At 32.9% G+C, this 20,094-nt stretch overlaps 1 protein-coding gene across 1 annotated transcript in view; it reads right to left on the bottom strand.

The window, feature by feature from the left end:
• Window positions 1-20,094, bottom strand: part of LOC118187122 (pancreatic triacylglycerol lipase-like) — a 28,278-nt gene that overhangs the window by 729 nt on the left and 7,455 nt on the right. The window contains exons 2-5 of the mRNA XM_035357319.2: window positions 15,683-15,829; window positions 12,517-12,640; window positions 10,492-10,608; window positions 6,559-6,738 (exon numbers count right to left, since the gene is read on the bottom strand). Of these exons, the coding sequence (XP_035213210.1) occupies window positions 6,559-6,738; window positions 10,492-10,608; window positions 12,517-12,640; window positions 15,683-15,697 (436 nt within the window). The 5' untranslated portion in view covers window positions 15,698-15,829. The remainder of the gene's footprint in view (window positions 1-6,558; window positions 6,739-10,491; window positions 10,609-12,516; window positions 12,641-15,682; window positions 15,830-20,094) is intronic.

Consider the following 20,094-nt stretch of genomic DNA (forward strand, 5'->3'; position numbering starts at 1 on the left):
ACGACAGCTGAATTTTAATCCGGTTAAATTTCAAGCCACCTTCGCGTTAAACTAATCTGTTTATACTTTTGCTACTAGTTAATTTGAATTTAAATTTCACACTTAAACTTACTGCTACTCTTAAGTTACATCGTCACAAGGAGCTGGCTGAGATATAAGCACAAAGTGTGCTTTCTGTTTCTATTAGTTTTGAATTAAGGGTCTTTTTCACCCTTCTCAAGTTCCATTGCCAACAATAGTCTAACTAAAGTATGTCAAAGCTGATATATATATATATATATATATTCGTATTTGCTTAAAATTATAGATGCTTTTATGGAAGCGTTTTCATAAAATAACTGAATTATTAATCTTTCTTTTACAGCAAACTTATTAAAGGAATTTCAGAATACTATTACCTTTACTTTTAATTTTTGCACAGTGTTAAATGACAAAATAAAACATTGTAATCTGAGATAAATTGCATACCATCCATCGAGCTATCTTTTAAATATGTAAAAGTTCATGTGAATTGTAAAATAACGGCAGAATTATGTTATTATATTTTTAAAATAAATTAATAAGAATAAAAGAGATGTGTAGAGCTTTTCCTAAGAATCCATCTTTAGACAAATATGAATACTGAAATTAAAGCATGGGATTAAACTTTTTATACCATGTATCCATGTACATTTCCTAAAATTAAACTACACTCTTCTTCACTTATCCACTAATTCAGACCGATTGGTTTTAATTATATTAAGTTTTGATCGATTAATGAAAACATAGATCTCTCTTAATGAATGTTAAGTAAAACCGTGTCCATAACATACAGAAATACAGCAGGCTCAATGTATAAAGTGCTCTCTTCCAACATTAATCCCAATCAAGAGCACTATATGTTCGTTAATGAAATATGAGGTATGAGAATAGTTACTTTAGAACCTTATCTATGTATCTTTGGAAACTTAACCGAGCATACTTATTAATCTCAAGATTCACAAATTTCTTACATCACAACTTTCTTGACGGCTAAGAATGTATTAGTAGGCAGAACTTCGTGACTGTCATTAGACATTTGATTCGTTGCTCTAAACTCCAATATCCGCCTTTTTCTGTTAAATATGGCTGTACTTTCCTTTTAGATTGCTTCCTATTTACATTAGCAAAAGGTGGAATTTTTGTGGATAGAAATTCCCACCTTAAAAGTTGCTCTGCTTGATGGAGATTTGATGAATATGAAATTAACTTGCAGAAATTATGAAAACACTTGCAGAAGGAAAACAATTTGTGAAATAAAATATCACATTTATGGATAAAAAAATGAATTTAACATACTGCATAACGCGCACCGGAGTATAACATGCATTTATAATTTCAAGCTACATTTTTAACTTTTAGGTATATTCGCCATATAACGCGCGTCCCATTCTTCATGAAGAAATATACATGTGCCTTTAAAAACCCTCTGAGCGTTATGACAGGGTTTATCCGGTCATCAGAAGTTTGGCTACTTGGTATATATTAGCTTATAATTTAAGATATTTTGCTTTCTTACTTTCTTTAATAATGTAAGTATCATCTTAAGCTTATGAAAATGCAGTCTAAAATAAGTAATTATACAAACTAAATTAATAAATGCTGTTTAAATACTGGCCTTCATGACGGATCTAAAATCCTATGCTACTCAGAGGGTTAAGATTACTCATTCGAAGATTTGTCTTAGTCATTCAAACAGTGGTGTAATGCTGGAGGAAAAAAAATATTCCTCCAATGAGGGTGTATTGTATTCAATGCAGGAGTCCCAAATAACGCTATTGTAGGGTTTTAAGAAAAGGGGGATATAATTTGGATTAACAATACACTTCCAACCTGAATGAATCCATGGAATTAGGAGTTAGATTATTTTCTCTTTTTGCAGTCATTTGAAGCTGTGATTTGAAATGAAACATCTAAGGTTTCAGTAAATCGCATTTGTTTTAGTAGAAATATCAACTTTTATATCAGCTGTATTTATCTGTGTCCAGCCATTCATTTTGCAAAAGAAAATAAAAATCGTGCTGCAGCAAGAGTGTTTGGTGTTGATGAAAAATGGAACGGATGATGATGATTAATTATTTATGAATTAGAGTAATAGTGATGGTGGTGAAGATGAAGCAGAATTCATTGATGTGCCTGAAGGTATAACGGAAGACGAAGATGACGACCTTTTCATGCAATCCCATGATAAAAATTTTTAAGTTCATAAAGTGTGACATTTCTGTTAAATAATTAGCATTTAAATACTTATAGTCTTTTCTAACATGAAGTAATACGTTTGCAATAAGTGTGAAGTGATGCGTTTTCTTAGATCCCGTTTGTAAACAAGCGTCTAGATATATATGTCGTTCAAGCACAAAACTAGTGACTAACCACAGAGATGACAGTATTACACTTCAAAAGCTGAAATCTTTCCATTCTCACATGCCGCTATATGAAAAATTAAAAAGATTAAACTTAACTTGTAAGTTCTATGTGAATGTGAAAGGGTCCTTAGTACTACTGTTAGTTGTTACTTAAAATTAGTAAGGAAACAACCGTGTATTCTGCGTAGACGAAAAACTCAATTGATTTCGACGACAAACAACTCCTTCTTCAGCAGGAGCAAAGAAATTTGTAAGACTGGAAAGCAGTAGATGCAACGGTCCTATTTATACCCTACTGCAGTAAAGCGAGCAGGAATGTAGCGCCATCTATCGTCAAAATTAATAGCGAAAATTTAAAAATTAAGTTAAAAGAATTTTAAACCGTTATTTATGAACTATGAACACTATTATTTACTACTTTACTGGAATAAGAATGATTTTTATACCTTCAATAATTTTTTGAAACTATACTTTACTTTGTACAGTTGTAACCCTGCATTTCTTTTCTGCCCCACACTGGTCTATTGCAAATAATTCTAAGCTCTAAGAACTGCTTACTTTCATACATACGAGGGTGAAGATATGCTATTATTTACAGTAGTTTACTTATTACTACAATACATATTTTAGTGTAGTGTATAGCATATTTTATTATTACTTTAATAATTGTTGATAATATATCAAGAAGCATAGTTAAATGACCGCAGTTTCACCGCACATTTTTGAATTATGATAATTTACTTAGCAGATGCCTTATTTTTATCTCTCAAGATAATCGTCTATGACGTAACACGCTTAAAAAATTGAAAATCTACTTCGTCCAGATCGACTTCAACTTATCAAATCCTTTGCCGTAAATCATCCTGTAATTCCTTTGTCCTTCTCGTACAAGAGAAAATGGATCAGTTGCTAAAGCATACATTGTCTTCTTCACATCTATGAAATATAAAGTAGTTCACATAGAAATCTTTAGTGATTTGACAGAAAGCAAATGACTAAAACAGCAGATCGTCTTCCAAAAACTGCTCTGATTATGCTATAATAATTCGAACTATGATTAAATTATTACCTGTGAAGGAATATTCGGAAATAATGTTCTCCAAAATGCTCATCGAGAACTATTTCAGAGAGTGTTTATACTATAGCAGTACCTTTGGGAAGGATAGTTGAGGAGAATAATGTGCATATTAAAAAAGTGTTAAAAGCAGACCATGCCCAACTTTGTATTGGATGATAAGGACTTTCCGCAGAGTTACGTAGGATACACCTCTATTTAAGTAGTAATTTATATCATATGAGTACGAAACGTGTAAGAATGAAACTGATCTCTTTCTCCAATACATTTTTAAACGGTAAAATACCAGATATAATTCATTTTGACCAGAGCTTGCAAATGTCAGTTTAAAGCTTATGTAATAACGGAACAAGGCATCATAGACTCATTTTGGATAACATAAGGATAGAAATGGCTCCTTGAATCTACGAAATCATTGCAAAGTACGGAATATTAGTTAAAATATAAGACATTTTGCAGGTGTCTTATTCTGCTTCAAGAAGGCAATTGATCTTTCCTCCTGTGGAAATCCGCACTTGTAAAAAATACTGTTCTCCAGAAAGGGAAGAACTTGCATCCCTTTTTTATTTATTTATTTAGATTATGGAAAAGCGCACAATTCTGTTGTAGAAGAATTTTTAAGGTAAACTGACTTATATCCACGTTACTCTTAGGAAAACCTCCAGAAGCTCTGCCAGGATTTGAACCCGGATCTTAACAATTTTCATATTTCAGATTCGGCCTCTGGAGTCCAACTCACAAATCTCTATTTAGAAAAAAAGGAATCAATTTATCTCTTCTCTTATCCAGCCTATCATCGTTTCGGTAAATAATCGCCCTTCGGAGAATATCAAGAGGCAACAGTTTATGCTTTCAGTTTATGATTCCCCCAGATCTAACACTTGTAAGTACTTATTGTAATTTATGTTTTTTGTTAGCCCAAGAGGACGGCAGCCTAGTCTCAAAACGTCTAGTCTCAAAACGACATTTTGTGGGGTTTCACTGTAAACGGCGAATCAGTTTTTAAATTGTTGCCACCAAATATTATCGCCCTGTATTATATTTTGAGAAAATAAAGAATGAATAATCTACATGAATGTATGTATGATTTTGGAATTATGGAAAAACAATGGTATCTAGAGCTATAAGTTTGAATAACGTAATCCTATGGTATCGATTCCTATGGTTATGGTATTGCTGTTGAATTGAGTTTTATATGGTTTAGGTGAGAAGAACATAACATTTAATAAATAACGAAACACGCAAAACGTCAAAAGAGGCCCCTTTGGGCGTAATATAAAATCTGAGAGAAAATTATTTTTTCATTTTCTTTAATACTGTAATATTTTTAGTCTTGTATTTTATGTTACTACTGAATGTCTTGCACAGTGTTTAACGTGTTGAAGTAATTAGTTTTTTGAAATAATACTACCTATCTTCACAAAGCACGTATCCCCAAGCGGCAATTTACTTTATATGTATTAATATAACATTGCAGTAAATTTATATAACTAAAGTATATGAAATTAAGATTTAATAATAACATAGCCTTTTTTTATTTAAAAACTATTTTTTCGTGATGAGCTTCTTTGTCTGAAACCGATCTTCTACTGTAGCATATGCTCTCTACATTTTTTTACATATACCTTGCATAATATTTTCAGATAATAAGATTATAAGAAGGAAATGAGTCCAGAGCAAATAAGAACTATAGCTTTGGAAACGACTGAGCAACGTTTTCAGGCTAAGGAATGGATACATGTATATACGGATGGCTGTCTGACCGATAGGAACCAGCTTGAGTTTTTAGCAAACTCTTCATTTTCTACATACCTGTAGGGGCTTACTCCACGCACTCTGATGAAGAAATGAAAGCCATTCATGTGGCTCTCCAACAATTATCATTGAGACAGAGCTCGTTCAGGAGGGTGGTTGTACTGTCTGATTCGACTTCAGCAATATAGGTCACCTCCTCTTACCAAGAGTGTGAGATCATATGCGTTCAACAATGTCAGGAAGTCATAAAAGAACTTTCCCAAAAGATATCCTTTCAATAGACACCTTCATACAGCGGTATTTATGGAATGAGATGGCTGATATGCTTGCGAAAAAGGGGGCTGCGACTATCCAAAAGCAAAAAGCGAGTGCAAGCCTCTATTCTATTAAGCTTCTGACATCGCTTACATATCAAAAGACTTTTAGAGATTTTGCCGCTGAGGGCAAGCCTTAGAGTGTTCTCTCAGCAAACCCAGCTTTTGTTCCTGAGCACTCGCGAACAATAGCGGTTACATCTTTTAGACTATTGAGGGGACATGACTGTTACAGAATCATTTATTTCGCATTGGACTAGGTGATTCACCTTTGTGTGTTTTATGTAATAGTGGACGGCCAATGACGGTGGAACAGTTGGACGAGTAGTGAAGCACTGATAAATTTTTCTTGTAGTTTTTAGCACTATTGGCAAGCAAAGAGTTTAATGGCCTAATGACCAATGTAACTATAATATTTGACAAATAAGTAAATAAATATTTTCTGATAACAGCTTAAATACTTATTACTTAGCTTTACAACCTTTTTAAGGTCTTTTATACCTCATCCATAGTTACAAACCAATAGATGAGTGCTCGATTGGTTATGAGATGCAAGAAACTCAAAATCATTTGAAATTTTAGTCTGATTTTTTACTTTTTATTCGAAAAAATTAGTGAAGACTGAAATAACGTGAAGTGTCAAGATGAATTACCGGTTGCAACTCTCTCGTACATTACAAATTTATGATACAACTATCAAAAGTGAACCACATTTGCAAGCCTTTAATGCTTGTAATATAATTTTGATTGAAGTTTACGGAAATTCACGTAACGTGTGTCCTAAGGCAATACATCCTAGCATTCATTCTAATTATAATACCAGGGAATTCGACTAATCGGAAAGGTAACGTCTTTATTACAATTCTTTTCAAAATCACAAAATATCATAATATGAAGAGAATTGATTCTAAATCTATTTTCAACTCGTAATGAAAAATACAAAGGATATCTTTCGGGAATACTGATTAAATTTAGCAGTTCATGCGAATTCGTCACGTATGCTCATGAATAAGCATTCGAAATAACTTACCTGTGGAACGTGTGATTCCCGTTTGATAGAATTCATGTATTAAGGACGTACTCTTCATGTAACTCAAGACATCAGTTTTAGTCTTAGCTGTATCATTCACTTCAGTTTCACAACCAGGCTGAAGTTCGCCTCCATTTGGATAGAAGTCTAAGTGCCCGATAGGTTCCTTTAGTCCATAACCTTCGGAAGAGATTACGAAAAGCAGACCAAGAAGCACATTAATTTTATATCATGTTATTTACTGAATTATTTGCATTAACGTATGTTTTAAATGTAAACTGCGCTTTATTGTAGTATATAAAAATGCAAAATTAATCAAAACAACTTCATCAAATTCAAAAACCAAAATTAGATAAATCACAATTTGAAAACAAGTATTAACTATCATGATTTCATTAATGACGATATATGTTTAAATTTGGTCCTTTAAGCATAAAATAATGCGTAATTTTACTTTCTAATTTCAACTAAAGCATTTTGCTTTTCTATAATATTAAATTATATTGCAAAGTATACTAGTTACATGTTTAAGGTTTTCAGATGTAATTCGTGTACCAGATGTAGAACGCAAAATTTTATATTATTTACTTCAGTTCTTATCCAAATGCGGAGTTTTACAAAATTTAAGAATTACTTAGGAAATTCAGCTTTCGTTTCGATATATGAAAGAAAAATCTTTATTTCCAAATTTTTAAAGAAATATCATATGACGCCGCACAGTTGCACATTAAATTTGTGCATTGTATCCCATCAATATTGGCCACCATCTGAAGCGGAGAATTTAAGATGTGCATGAATACCACGGAATTGCACAGTTATTTATGTCCTATGTTTATGAATACGTCTCAGAATATTAAAGAATATTTAAGAATAATACATTTACTTATTTTCAAACTATCCTGTTAGGAACTTCGTCCGGTTAAGTGCTTATTTCGAAACAATTTCTTGTAAGAAATGTTGCGACTAGAATTATATTGAGAACTCTTTTTTTTTTCTTTTTTTTTTAGAACTCTTTTCTTTGAGATTTTCACTTGAATTTTACGCCTTTGAAAACCTTAACGCGTATTCAAATTTCGTGTACGCTACCACGTTAAAATAAAGTTAACGTTAAAATACATTAACACGTATTCAAATTTCGTGTTGTAATTGCTTCACGTGGTCCCACACGAAGCAATGACAATACGAAAATCAAATTTTATCATGCATTAACCAAAACTCTACACGTGTTCTGTTCTCTGACTCGTTCTATTCTACAGAAGATTCAGTTGCAGTTTACATACGTACTCAATATAACAACATTTTCGCTTTTAAATTATTTTTTCACTAGAAAGGTTTAATATTTCATTCATGAATTACCATCATTTAGCGCCGTACGTCTAAAGTACATAAACATCTGGCCTGTTCTAAATATGAAGACTAATGTGGTTATTATGAGTTCATCTCAGACAAAACATAATGGATCTTTCAAGGTCATTGGATGTAAAATTTGACGTTCTTTATTCTTTTTAGATAAATATACATAGAAATGCAGTATTTAAAATGAACTTTGATTTATTGATGAAAAGATCCCGCTTTCTGAAAGGGCAACCACTTTGCATTTCAGTGGCGGTGTAGACGGCATCATTTAAACTGTTTGTTTTAAATACAGGTCCTTCTACTAGAGAGTTTCAGAACAATCGTACATATTATTCTGCTAGATGTAGCTGAGACGTTAGTTGAATTGTATTGCAAATTGTGATAGCATTATTTGGCAATATAGTTAAATAGCATTCTTTGCACGTGGCGCTGAAGCTTGTATACATTTGAATTTTCCAAAATCAGGTTTTCTGCTGTAAAAATTTAATCGGTAACTGTGAATCTTTAGTTACTTCAGGTTTTCCCACCAATGTTATAAGCATGTCCTGTGACACCTGTGTGTGTGTAAGAGTGAAATACCTCAAAATGTCCGGCCATTGGGAATTAAATTATATATATGTACATAAAACTATATTGCTATAGATATTATAACTATATTACTATAGATATTGTTACGGATTTGGTATTTAAATAGCTAATGTTAGTTAAATTATAAATTAAATTGTTTTATTCCCTGCGCAGTCCAGCGCGTGATGAATATTAAAGGAAAGCTAAGCCGGAAAATTAAATACAAGAACGCGTGCATTTCGAGAAAATTCCAGAAAATTCTAATAAAAGGAGGAAAACCTCTGTTCTTTTAGTTTGCTGTTGTTTTAAGAGTTTGTTTAGAAAACTGCTCTTGTTGACTGTAGCGAATTCGCGGATTAGCTTTCTGTAGCTGTTTTGAATTAAGTTCTGTTGAATGTTTGAGTAGTTAAAAGATAACTACTGTGAGATACTGTAATACTGTACGAATATCTGAGAAAATATTACTATATGAAACTTGATTAACTAATAAGAGGTTTTATACAAGGTGATATACAGCAAGCAGGATAATTATTAAGCGAGAGAATGGAACATACTGCAAAAAAAATCTTTCGTAGAATGTATGTGCTTAAGCAATGAATTGAGACGCAAACATAATAAGTAACGCATGAAAGAGAACATAAGGCTTTACTTACAGTTTCGTTAACAAGTACTTTTATACAGCAACATTTAAATAATTGCTCAAAAGTACCTTCACCAGCAGTACTAGTGCATGTTTGGCAGTGTTGATGGAGGGAGAACCATACAGTTTCAAATGATAGTGGTATGCCTTGCGTACATGTACCCGCAAAGAATATTCGAGTCCTCAACGGTCTTCATGAGTTTATTGCAGAAGAAGGCCAATAGGTGTTCTCAGAAGAAGTATTCGAGGATTGATAAATCGGCCGAAGGAAATGATTAACGAATTGAAAACTACAGCTGATCCATCGCCCCCCCCGAAACTGGTATCCATATAAATCCGTATAACAGTGTTTAAATAATCTGGCATCCGGCTGCTGAAATCACAGCCAGTTATGAACGGTAATTAGAACGTCTTGAAGTAATTATGGTGAAACATGTTCCAGAAAAATATCATGCAGCTGTAACGATGCTGTAAGATCTGCCATTGAATATCGGTCGTAGTATACCAAACATGAAGTTATTCGAAATATCTGGCCAGAGTTTCAAAATTAGTCAAAAAAGTCTCAATTTGTCATAAATATTGAAAGAAAAACTTTATCGAGTTCTAAGGTAACCTGATATAGTTTCCTCTTCTCTAGGAGCAAAACACATATGAGCCTCCACGAGAAAAGGGCCTCAGATTATTACTTTAAAAAAAGATACATGCTGTTTCTAATGTTAAATCATTTCTAACAAATGAAAACCTGCTGAAGAAAGGTCGATTGCGAAGTATTTAAATACATCTGCAACAGCAATAAATTAAATAATAAACCAAAATTTACAACTTAAAAAAGCTACAACACATAATGTTTGCCAATGATCTTTAAATTTATCACAGCTTCATTTAATTTTAACAAAACTGTACACAAAAATAATTTAATATTATGTCTGCAAAATATTATGCAAAACGGTTTTCGCTGTTTATCAAAAACTAAATGTTGGATGTTTTTTTAATATGCATAAACGCAAAACCTGCTTGCATAGCAGCCCAATGCACAAAACAACACACAAATTTTTTTTCCCCATCAGAGTGCTAAAAAAAACCCCAAAATCATATTTATTTTTTATTTTCATTGCAGACAATATTATGCTATATATTTTTATACTCATCTGAGTTCATTTAATTTTTTTCTTAAATAGTAAGGGGTTTATTGTCATTTCATTATGATTTAAAGGAACGAAAGATTTAAAAATGTAAATAAATTAGCAAATTATTTAATTTTATTTGGCTTAGAAAAAGAAACTCACAATTCCGATAATTTGATGCTGGATGTATGGAGTTTTAGATAACTGGAGTTTTCTGTATTTTTCAAAAATAATTAATTATCATACCTACCAAACGACTTCCATCTGAATTGGTATGTATGACATCAACGAAGCTAGCATCATCTTTATCTAACCTCACAACTTTCTGTACACCGTTGAAAAACGGACCTGATGGATCCAAACCTGTGGGGAAAATCAAAATATGCATGCATTTGTATTTTTTAAAAGTGTCATTGATTTCATGAGTTCTTACACAGTACACACTGTACAAAATTGGACCTTTTTCTGAAATGACGTATAGATTTTTTTCCATATTTCGATTCTACGACTCAAATTATGCGTAAATATTAAATTTTGTAAAATTTGGTGAGAAAAATTTAGCGAGAAATTCAAAACTTTATCTTGGCGAACCTTTTTTTAGTTTGCGCCAAGTGCATTGTCAAGTCATTGTCAAGTGCAAGTTCCAGAGTTGGAAGAGAAGATGGTAACAATCTTTACTTCTCATGAGTGGCGACAGCGTTCCGGATAAGTCAGCTTCAAATCTAAGGAAGGTTAGCATGTGTGATTATGAATTGTTATCCACGATTTCACTTCGCAAGAGTTTTAATTTAATTAATTTACTTTCCTTTCCTTATCGAAGTGCACAAACAGCAAAATGGTACGTAGTTCATTCTTTATAATATATTTATTTAATCATAGTTGTTATTTTTAGATCTATAAACCAGATGTGGGGTTATTATTATTGCTTAAAGATGCAATATTTCAAAACCGCCAGTATTAAATTCCCCTATATGTTAGGAAATTTTGAATAAACAAACTTTACGCTTTTGCAGATGTTAATAAATACATGCCAAATTCAATTACCATTTAACAGCTAAAATTTCGAGAGCTAAATTTTTAAAAACTAATAGAGTCATTTTTACAAAACTTAACACTTTGGCATAATTTGAGCCATAGAATCCTAAGATGGTAAAAATCGATGTGTCACTTCAGAAAAATTACATTTTGTGTGAAAACCCCTATATATCCTAAGTCGCGCTTTCAAGACATGAAAACCGCAAGTTAAATTTCGTCAATCGGCCCAATAGAACGCGAGATGTAGAACTGTCCAATTATGTTTTGTGTGTGCAAAGTGTATAGTCCATTTAAAATAGAAAGAAATAATTACATGAATCCTACTAAAGATCTAGTAGTTGTTGTAATTAGTCATACTGTTCAATACTATTTTTAAAAATATACATAATTCATATTACATTTCATGTTACTTCTGTCAACTATACCATTTGAGTTGAAACTATACGTAGTTCTGAAAATCGTAGATAACAATTCATAATCACACGTGCTAACCTTCCTTAAATTTGAAGCTGACTTATCCGGAACGCTGTCGCCACTCATGAGAAGTAAAGATTGTTACCATCTTCTCTTCCAACTCTGGAACTTGCACTTGACAATGAAATTTACCGTTAGCTGGAAAAAAAATAATCAAACTGTGTAGTCGATTTATAGAAACTCTGTTACAAAGATGGCGTCCCACTTTCGTTCTTGATCATCATTATGTTTTCGTTATCATTATTCTTTTTAATGATGTATCTTGTGTACTGTTGAAATTTAATGTGTTTTAAAATCAGCAAGTTAAAAATTTATCAGTTTTCACTTTCGTGAAAATTCTAGATATAACTTGAAATTAGTCACTTTATTTTCTTGTCAGGAAACATTAAAAATGCGAAAACATATCAATATAATAGCTCGGTACATTTAATTAGTTTTCCAGAAATTATTGCTCGGAGTCATGTATATTTGTAAACATTATGTCAATAAAAATATGTTGTGTAAATTCTCTATAGAAATAAAATTATGATTTTTGATAAAACAGTTTCCATGGGTAAGGGAAGTGCATGCTAAATTCAAAGCATAAATATGGCTATAACACATCACATTATGTTTACATGCTTCTGAGGAACTAACGGACATAAAAGAAACCAATCAGTATAATATTATGCTCGTTTGCAATCGGAGATGTTTAATTCGAAAACAATGAAATAAAAGTTTTGTATATTACCTTATTCCTTGGAGGCAACTTGTGTGACTTACCTGTAATTCGATCAATTACCTCCTTTTGTCTATTCTGAAACCACTTGCCGGCATATCCCGATGCATGTGCTCCAAGACCATGACCGATGATATGCACCAACTTATGATGCAAATTCCAGGTATTCTAAAATATTGTATAAAGTTATCAACTAATGAGACTGTTTAAGTCACAACAATATTAAAACACTGATATTAATGCACTTCTAATAAAGCAATGAATTTTTTAATCAGAGAGTAATTTACTAAAAAAGAACCAAAATATTTTAACTGAAAATGTCAATTTTGAAGTAACCAAAATTACTAAAAAGTGACCTCTGAACTCCATAAGTAAGAAAATAGTAAACGTGTTCTAAAGGCCTTCTACCCATCAACAGCGAAGTCACTGGAGTAGAGAATCACTCAATGGATGCTACAGGTTCTATTCAAGAGAGTTGCTTAGCAGTATAGTAAACTTCTCCATCCAGAAAATGATACATGGAAGCTTCCTTCCTTAGGAAGGAAAAGATATTTTTAGGAATTAAGATTCAAACCTGCGCCAAATGAATGCTACATTTTTGTAGTTTTAACCTTGTGTAACATAAATACGAGCCAATTCTTTCTAAAAGTACTCCAAGAAGACATTCCTTCCCCTAGGCAAATAGCCCTCGTGTGCTTTACCGTATTCAAATTACATGAAAGCAAAATGACTTCTCTTAGTGTTGCACGACACTAGTGTTTAGTAATTTAATATTAATTATAAGTTCAACATAAGAGTTTTTGCGATTTGGGAAATAACGTTATGAGAAGTGTTCTGTATAAATGGGCTAACTATGTAAAATTATGAATTTCTGGCTTTTAAGAATAACATGCAATTTGCGCAGCGTCAACTGTCAATACCAGGGCGTTCTAAATTTATTTAACTTTTTTCTTCAGTATGCATGTGCCATAAGAAGTACAAAACGATTTGAGTAGTCATTTTCCTGGTTTTGAAACTTAAACTGAAATTTTATGCAATTTGTGATAATAATCAAACAACCTGAATGCAACTTCATAACGTAGTGTCTCCCTCCTTTCTGCATACCTTCGTGGTGTAACGGTAGCAAAGTCAACGTGTGTTCGAGAGGTCCAGGTTCGAGTGCCGGTGAGAGCATTGCATATTTTTCACGTTTCTTGCATCAAAAAAATCTAATGACTCTACAGTGAAGCCCGAGCTAAGAAGATGGTGATTGATGATTCTTCATCAATAGGATATGACGATTTTGCCCCCTAATCACCAATCGCCCTTTAAAAGGTGGAGTATATAAGGTATTTTCTCCCACCTTTCTGCATGCTTCCGTGGTGCACACTCGCCGCTTATTCGAGAGGTCCAGGTTCGAGTTCCGGCGAGGAATTGCACATTTTGTAAATATTTTATAAATATCAAAGATATATAAAGAGTTTTGTAAATGTTTAGAATCAAATACTCAAACGTATACGGATGTGTCTGCGGAGATGTAATTATGAAGGAGAAACGGCGCATAAGGTGTTTTCGGTGATTTTTGTGCTTGTACTCTTTCACACCATTTTCTGGTTTCTCGCAGAAGTTTGGTATACTTTACAAGGTATCAGACATAGTGAGTTACCACGAACGCATAGATGACAGAATAGGATACAGAATATTCGGTAGATTGACGGCAGACCAATGCCAAGCGTAAGAAGCTACAGAGTTTGATGTAACCCCGATGTCGTCTGCAATTTGTGAATACTGTTTGAGGAAGTTGAATCCATATCGGGGCAAGACCGACCAAAATCCCTAACGACGAATGAAGATCGTTATTTGGCAATTCAATCACGACAACACAGAACTATTACAGTTTATAGCTCTTACGGGAGCTGTACGCTCCCACTGGAACTCAAATTTCACGGTGTATTATTACCTGAAGACTTTACGAGATAGGGCTGAATATCAGAACATGCACCTTGAGACAGACTTCAGTGGCGCACCGTGCTTTTAACAGATGAGTCGGAATACCATCCTGGTAACTGATTCTTGGTGTACTTGTATCTATCTGGAAAGATATTGAAACACAATACCTTCCCTCCCAGAATAGGAAAAGAATGGTTACGGCAATGGAGGTTAAATGGTTTGGGCCGCCATTAGATTGGACGGACGCAAATTCCTGTATGTGTTTGACAAAGGCTTTCCCTGATTGCTGTGAGGTATAGAGTCCTATGTTCTTACAGTCCTATGTTCGACTTTTATGGGCGCAGTTGGTCATGAGTTTCTGTTAATCGACTACTACGCTCGTTTGCATAAGATTCAGATGATCATCGATTAGATTGAAATACAGGATATTCGCTGCATGGATTGGTTTGCCAGATCTCCTGACCTTATGACCTTAAGCTTAGATAGCATGTCTGGGATGCTGCTGGAAAGAAACTTTCATCATGCCGTGCCTTTCGAGAACCACTAAAATCTGCTTTACTGCAGGAGTGGGATCGACTGTTCCAGGGACTTATCAACTGCCTCCTAACCAGTACGTCTTTACGCTGCGCAACCTGTCTGGCTGTAAAATGGAACCATACCCTGTATTAGACTAATTTAAATTTGATATCATTACTTGGATTTTGGATATCCCTACACTGTGAGTTTTACTGATAATCATGTATATATGAACTACTTTCTGTGATAAATAATATTTGTATCAAATTTTAGAAAAATCTACCCATTAGGAGTTCTAAATTTCTGCATGATGTGCAAATTCTCTTAATTTTGCACATGAGTGTATATGAAATATTTGATGAGATATCTCAAATGAATTAATAAGTACTACAAAGAAACTACAATTTTCTTTTTTTTTTCTTTCTTTCTTTTCTTTACAATAGGCTGCACTTTGATACAGAAACATTATTATTAGCATTGTAATTATCGGGATTGTTATGTATTTGAGTTCAGTCAAATATTCAGCACTTTTCATCCTCATACAGTTGTCTTGAATGATTGCACACCAAGTAATATATTTCGAAGCATTTATGTGGGCACCATATTTTGTTGCGAAATATAGAATTACAAGGAACCACAAAACAAAACCTTCAGCTAAATGAGTTAATAATTTTATAGATAAATAAAAGTAAAAAAATCTCGTTCTTTATTATTTTTGTGGAAAATTCTATCGATGAGATTAAGGTACAATTAATATAAACTTACCGCCATACGCTTCATAAAAAGTCCTACTTCAGCTCCTACTACACGTATATTTGCAACTGCTTGTTCATAACAAGGCCTGTAATCATTTGCCCAATCTACGATGAATACGTTACAGTTTGTTTTGCTCAACAAAGCATTTTTCAGCCTCTGTGAAAAGAAACATTCATTACATGATATTTATCAAAAAACTGATAATATATTTGCTTTCGATAACGTCTTTGAATCAATTGTAGAACTTTATTGTTTAAATAGAATAAGTGTCTTGAAATAGACGGCAGTTTAAGATTTTCACTTACTTAATTTAACATGAAAAGAAATAAAGAAACATAACTGCTGTGAATATTTACTGACTACTGAAAAACTCTGAGCACAATATGAATAGATTATAATTGATTAATAGAAAATAAAAAAAATTCATTATCTAAAAATAGAAAAAATTATCTTCAATAACCTTGAACATATTTTAGGTCCTATTCCTGGGTAAATGTTCTAAGAAGCAACGGAATCTGCCACGTAGTTCCCATAGGTTCCTTGGCAAAATTTTATCTCTTGAGAGAGTACACAGTAGTAAAGGTTTGCAATGATACTAATATTTAGACGGAGTTTGAAATGATGCTGAAGCTCGCTCTTCTTAATCCAAGTTTACAATAGGCTACACCTTGATACAGAAGCATTATTTTACAATTTGTGATCATGAAATTTCCCCATCTAATCAGTGGAACGCTTAGACGCTAAGAAGAAGAAATTTTGCTGAGTGATCTTTGCGTTGCTACCGAATGTCAGCGACATATAAGATTATGCAAAACATTTTTGCAAGGGTCATGCAGAGTTCCACAGCTGAGATCTGCAGCTGAAAATCCTGCTTCATCATCGCTGATCTTCATATCGGTACAGTTATTGAAAAAGGGCAAGAATAAACAGTTTGCATCGCATTCGTTACTGACTGCTCTGCTTAATTTTGAAATCTGGAGATAATGAATTCGAAACCTAAGAACATAAGAACAGAGGGGAACATACTAGGTCTTATTAATAAGGTATATCAAGAACTGGTACTTAACCGTGGTGATTAACCTAAAAGCCTTGTGAAATACTGCACAACTTACTTTCATATAACTTCAGGTAAGAAATTTTGCTAACATTTCTGACAAGAACATTTTCTCGAAGTCTTAAAATGATCAACACTAGTACTATATTAAAATATATAAATTGGAAGGACTAAATAGCAGTTTTACTTTATTATTCTGAAAAAAAATTCTGAAATATTCATATTCAATTCCTGTTTGTCATACTGGTAATGTGAGACAATTTCTATTTTTATATTTGCATAGATACAAAAAATTTCAGAATAATGATTTTAATTTTTTTAATTTAACAATTCATGATGAACTGTTTTTCACCAAGCTTTTGTTACTCAGCCTTTTGTAAAATGTTTCGTATGAGTTTCCAACACGTATGTCATTTCATTAACGCAGAACTCACAGATTATTAAAACGTTTTATTATAAGTGACATGATTACTGTTTTTAATTCAAAATAGATTGTTAAAAATATTCAACAGCTTTTTTTTTTGGTTCAAAAAAAGCTGTTGAATATAAAAAGCAATTATGTGATAATCAGTGCTTTTATTTTAGTATTGATGACTGAATTTTGAAATACTTAACAATACTTATGTGCTTGATTATTCAAAGCAATAGTTAGATTAATTTTGGCTGAGGATAATCAGAGTTTTTAATTTAAGACAAGAATATTCGAATATACTAAAGGTTTGTTGATTAATAAAGATTTAAAATAAAATAATACTATGCAAGGTGGGAATCCAAATGATGTATTATTCTGGCAATGCACATGTATTTCAGTACATAATCAAGAATATTAGCGTCTAAAACACTTGCCATTTGTATTAACTTCATGTCGTATAAATTGCAAGCCCCATTACACAGACAGATGATTGGCTGAATAATATTTATTTGAATAATAAAATATTCTGCTTAATAGAATTTTTGTATTTTATGAATATCATTCGGCTCATTGACGATTATTTTGAAAGCTAAAATCAAGAACAATAATTTATCAGTTTTGAAGCTAATGTCCGGAATAATATATTTCCATTTTAAAAGCTAAGATTAAGCATAATATGTTTTCAATAAGCACCAGTAAATGCATTTTACAAAGAAAAAAAATTCAAATTCTGACAGAGTTTATAAAGTGTCAGATAACTGAGATGCGGCATTATTGATGAAAATGAGCTGCTAGTACTGAGACGGAAAGAGGACAAAACCCTTTGAAAAAATATTAATTGGCATTTAATTTTGGAAACAAAAAGGGCAACATTATTTTTATAATTTAATGATTCAGTACTCTAATAAATTAAAAATCATTACGGGACAGTATTAATTTTTGCCGTTAAGTATTTCACAACTTAACGGCAAAGATAGCCGTTTCATAATTTAAAGTCTTAAATTATGAAAATTTAGATTATTTATAAATTTTAAATAAATTATTATTTTCGTAACTCGAGACAAACCTGTACGAGATGAGCAATACATACCCGATTATTTTGAACTGAGTCCCTCTTTTATGCATTTCTATGGGTTGAAATTTATAATAGAAACATGATGCATAAAATACACTAAATAAAATAGCTGTAAAACAAATTTAACAGTTTAAATAAATTAATTATTTTCAAGTGTTATAATTTATTGATACTTCTGAATATTCGAGCAGGCTAAGGTTTGTCTGAATAATGTATAGCATATAGATATAATAAATGAATGAATTCAGTCGGTTCACTGAAAGCTTCAATACTCAAGAAAAAAGCAAGTCATAATCGTGTGTAAGCTGTGCAGTGTAAAGATATTAAAAGGTTTCTTTATAAAACATGTAATCAAATTTTCTGAAACTTCGTAGCAGTTAAAACATGTTCACTTTAAAAGCAGATTAGCATTTTACTTTAGGCCAGTTTAATTAAAAGAGGACTGCATTCTAGGAGCTATCAGTTATCGATAAACTAGTTATCGGTTATCGATAAACTAGTCAGTTATCGAAGAGCACCTTATGATCTGTGTCAAGGTAAGGCTGATTTTTGCCTAATTTTTAATTTTTAATTTGTTTTCTTGCATTTGATATTTTTGCTACTGTCCAGCACTTGAAAGAAATTTTCTATAGTTTTATAGTTTCCTTCCACTCGGCATTTTGTGTTTTGGATCGCCATTTTGTATTTATGAATTGCATTACGACTAACCAGATAATCCTCCAGTACAGAAAATCCCAGACTTCTCTTCGGAAAATTTCCCACAGACACTTACTGAATCGAAAACTACAGAAAATTTAACCCAGCAGAAACCGGCGCAGCAAATTCAAACCTACTGTAACAAACTAAAACAGAAATTAAAATCGCCACCCGAAGAGGTCAACGAAATCCTGACCTGGCTCAGAGACGAAAAATAAAGAACTTCCTAACTACATTAATCCATTTAATCGAGAGAATTAAATCTGCAAAGAGTCCCTCAGAGATGTTAAGTGTCGGTTTTTCGGCAGCTATGACTTTCATGAAATTCGCAGAAGAAAATTGAGAAGATCGAACAACTTAAGCAGCATCGACTAGGGTCAGTTTCCGGAAAGATGACCTCCCATGTGACCGGCCTGAGCAGATCAGAAAACCTTGCTCTCCTCTACCAACGCAGCCTCCTCATTCGCCAGCTCCTGATCCCGGCTTTTCACGTCCTGACTTTGAATTTCTTCTAACTACCGCCACCGCCACCAGAGGGGGGCACATCAGCTAACTCTTTTTTATTCTCTTTTCAGCCTCCTTACGATGTTCTGCTACAGGATCCACTTGAGTTCTCCACAAAGTCAGGTCTCTAGGAAGTTCTCTCATTGCTACTGGGAAGTACTACCACAGTGTAGTAAAAACCCAGCAAAAAAAACATAGTATCTTAGTAACCAGATAGTGTAAGTAAATATGCAAAATATCACTCAAATATCTAAAGCCAAAAACCAATGAGGAAGCACAGTAACTTGCGTAACATGTATAGGTAAATAAGCTAATCTTTATTTTTACTTGAAAATACAAATTACATTTTTTAAACAAGAATCCTCGAAATCTTTGTTATTTCCTTTTGGAGCTATTTACGAACAATTATATTATTGCATTCTATGGGTTCGTGAGTTTAGAGAAGTTGATGATAACACTTGACGAAGAATCAAAGCACAAGAGTTATTCTCCTGTATTACACAGGACAGTAGTACAGACACGTTTATAGATGAAAAGCTACAAAAAACACGCTGAAACAATCAGCAATACAAACTTCATGTTATAACTGTGAAGTCAGCTTCTCGGCAAAGCACTAAAGTACAGCTCCCGAGCTGGTCGATCGTTCTCAAACTAATCTCTGAACTCAAGACACTACTCTC

The sequence above is a fragment of the Stegodyphus dumicola genome, chromosome 2 (assembly GCF_044657685.1).
Source record: "Stegodyphus dumicola isolate Sdum_Otavi_A_Nest chromosome 2, ASM4465768v1".
Lineage (NCBI taxonomy): Eukaryota > Metazoa > Arthropoda > Arachnida > Araneae > Eresidae > Stegodyphus > Stegodyphus dumicola.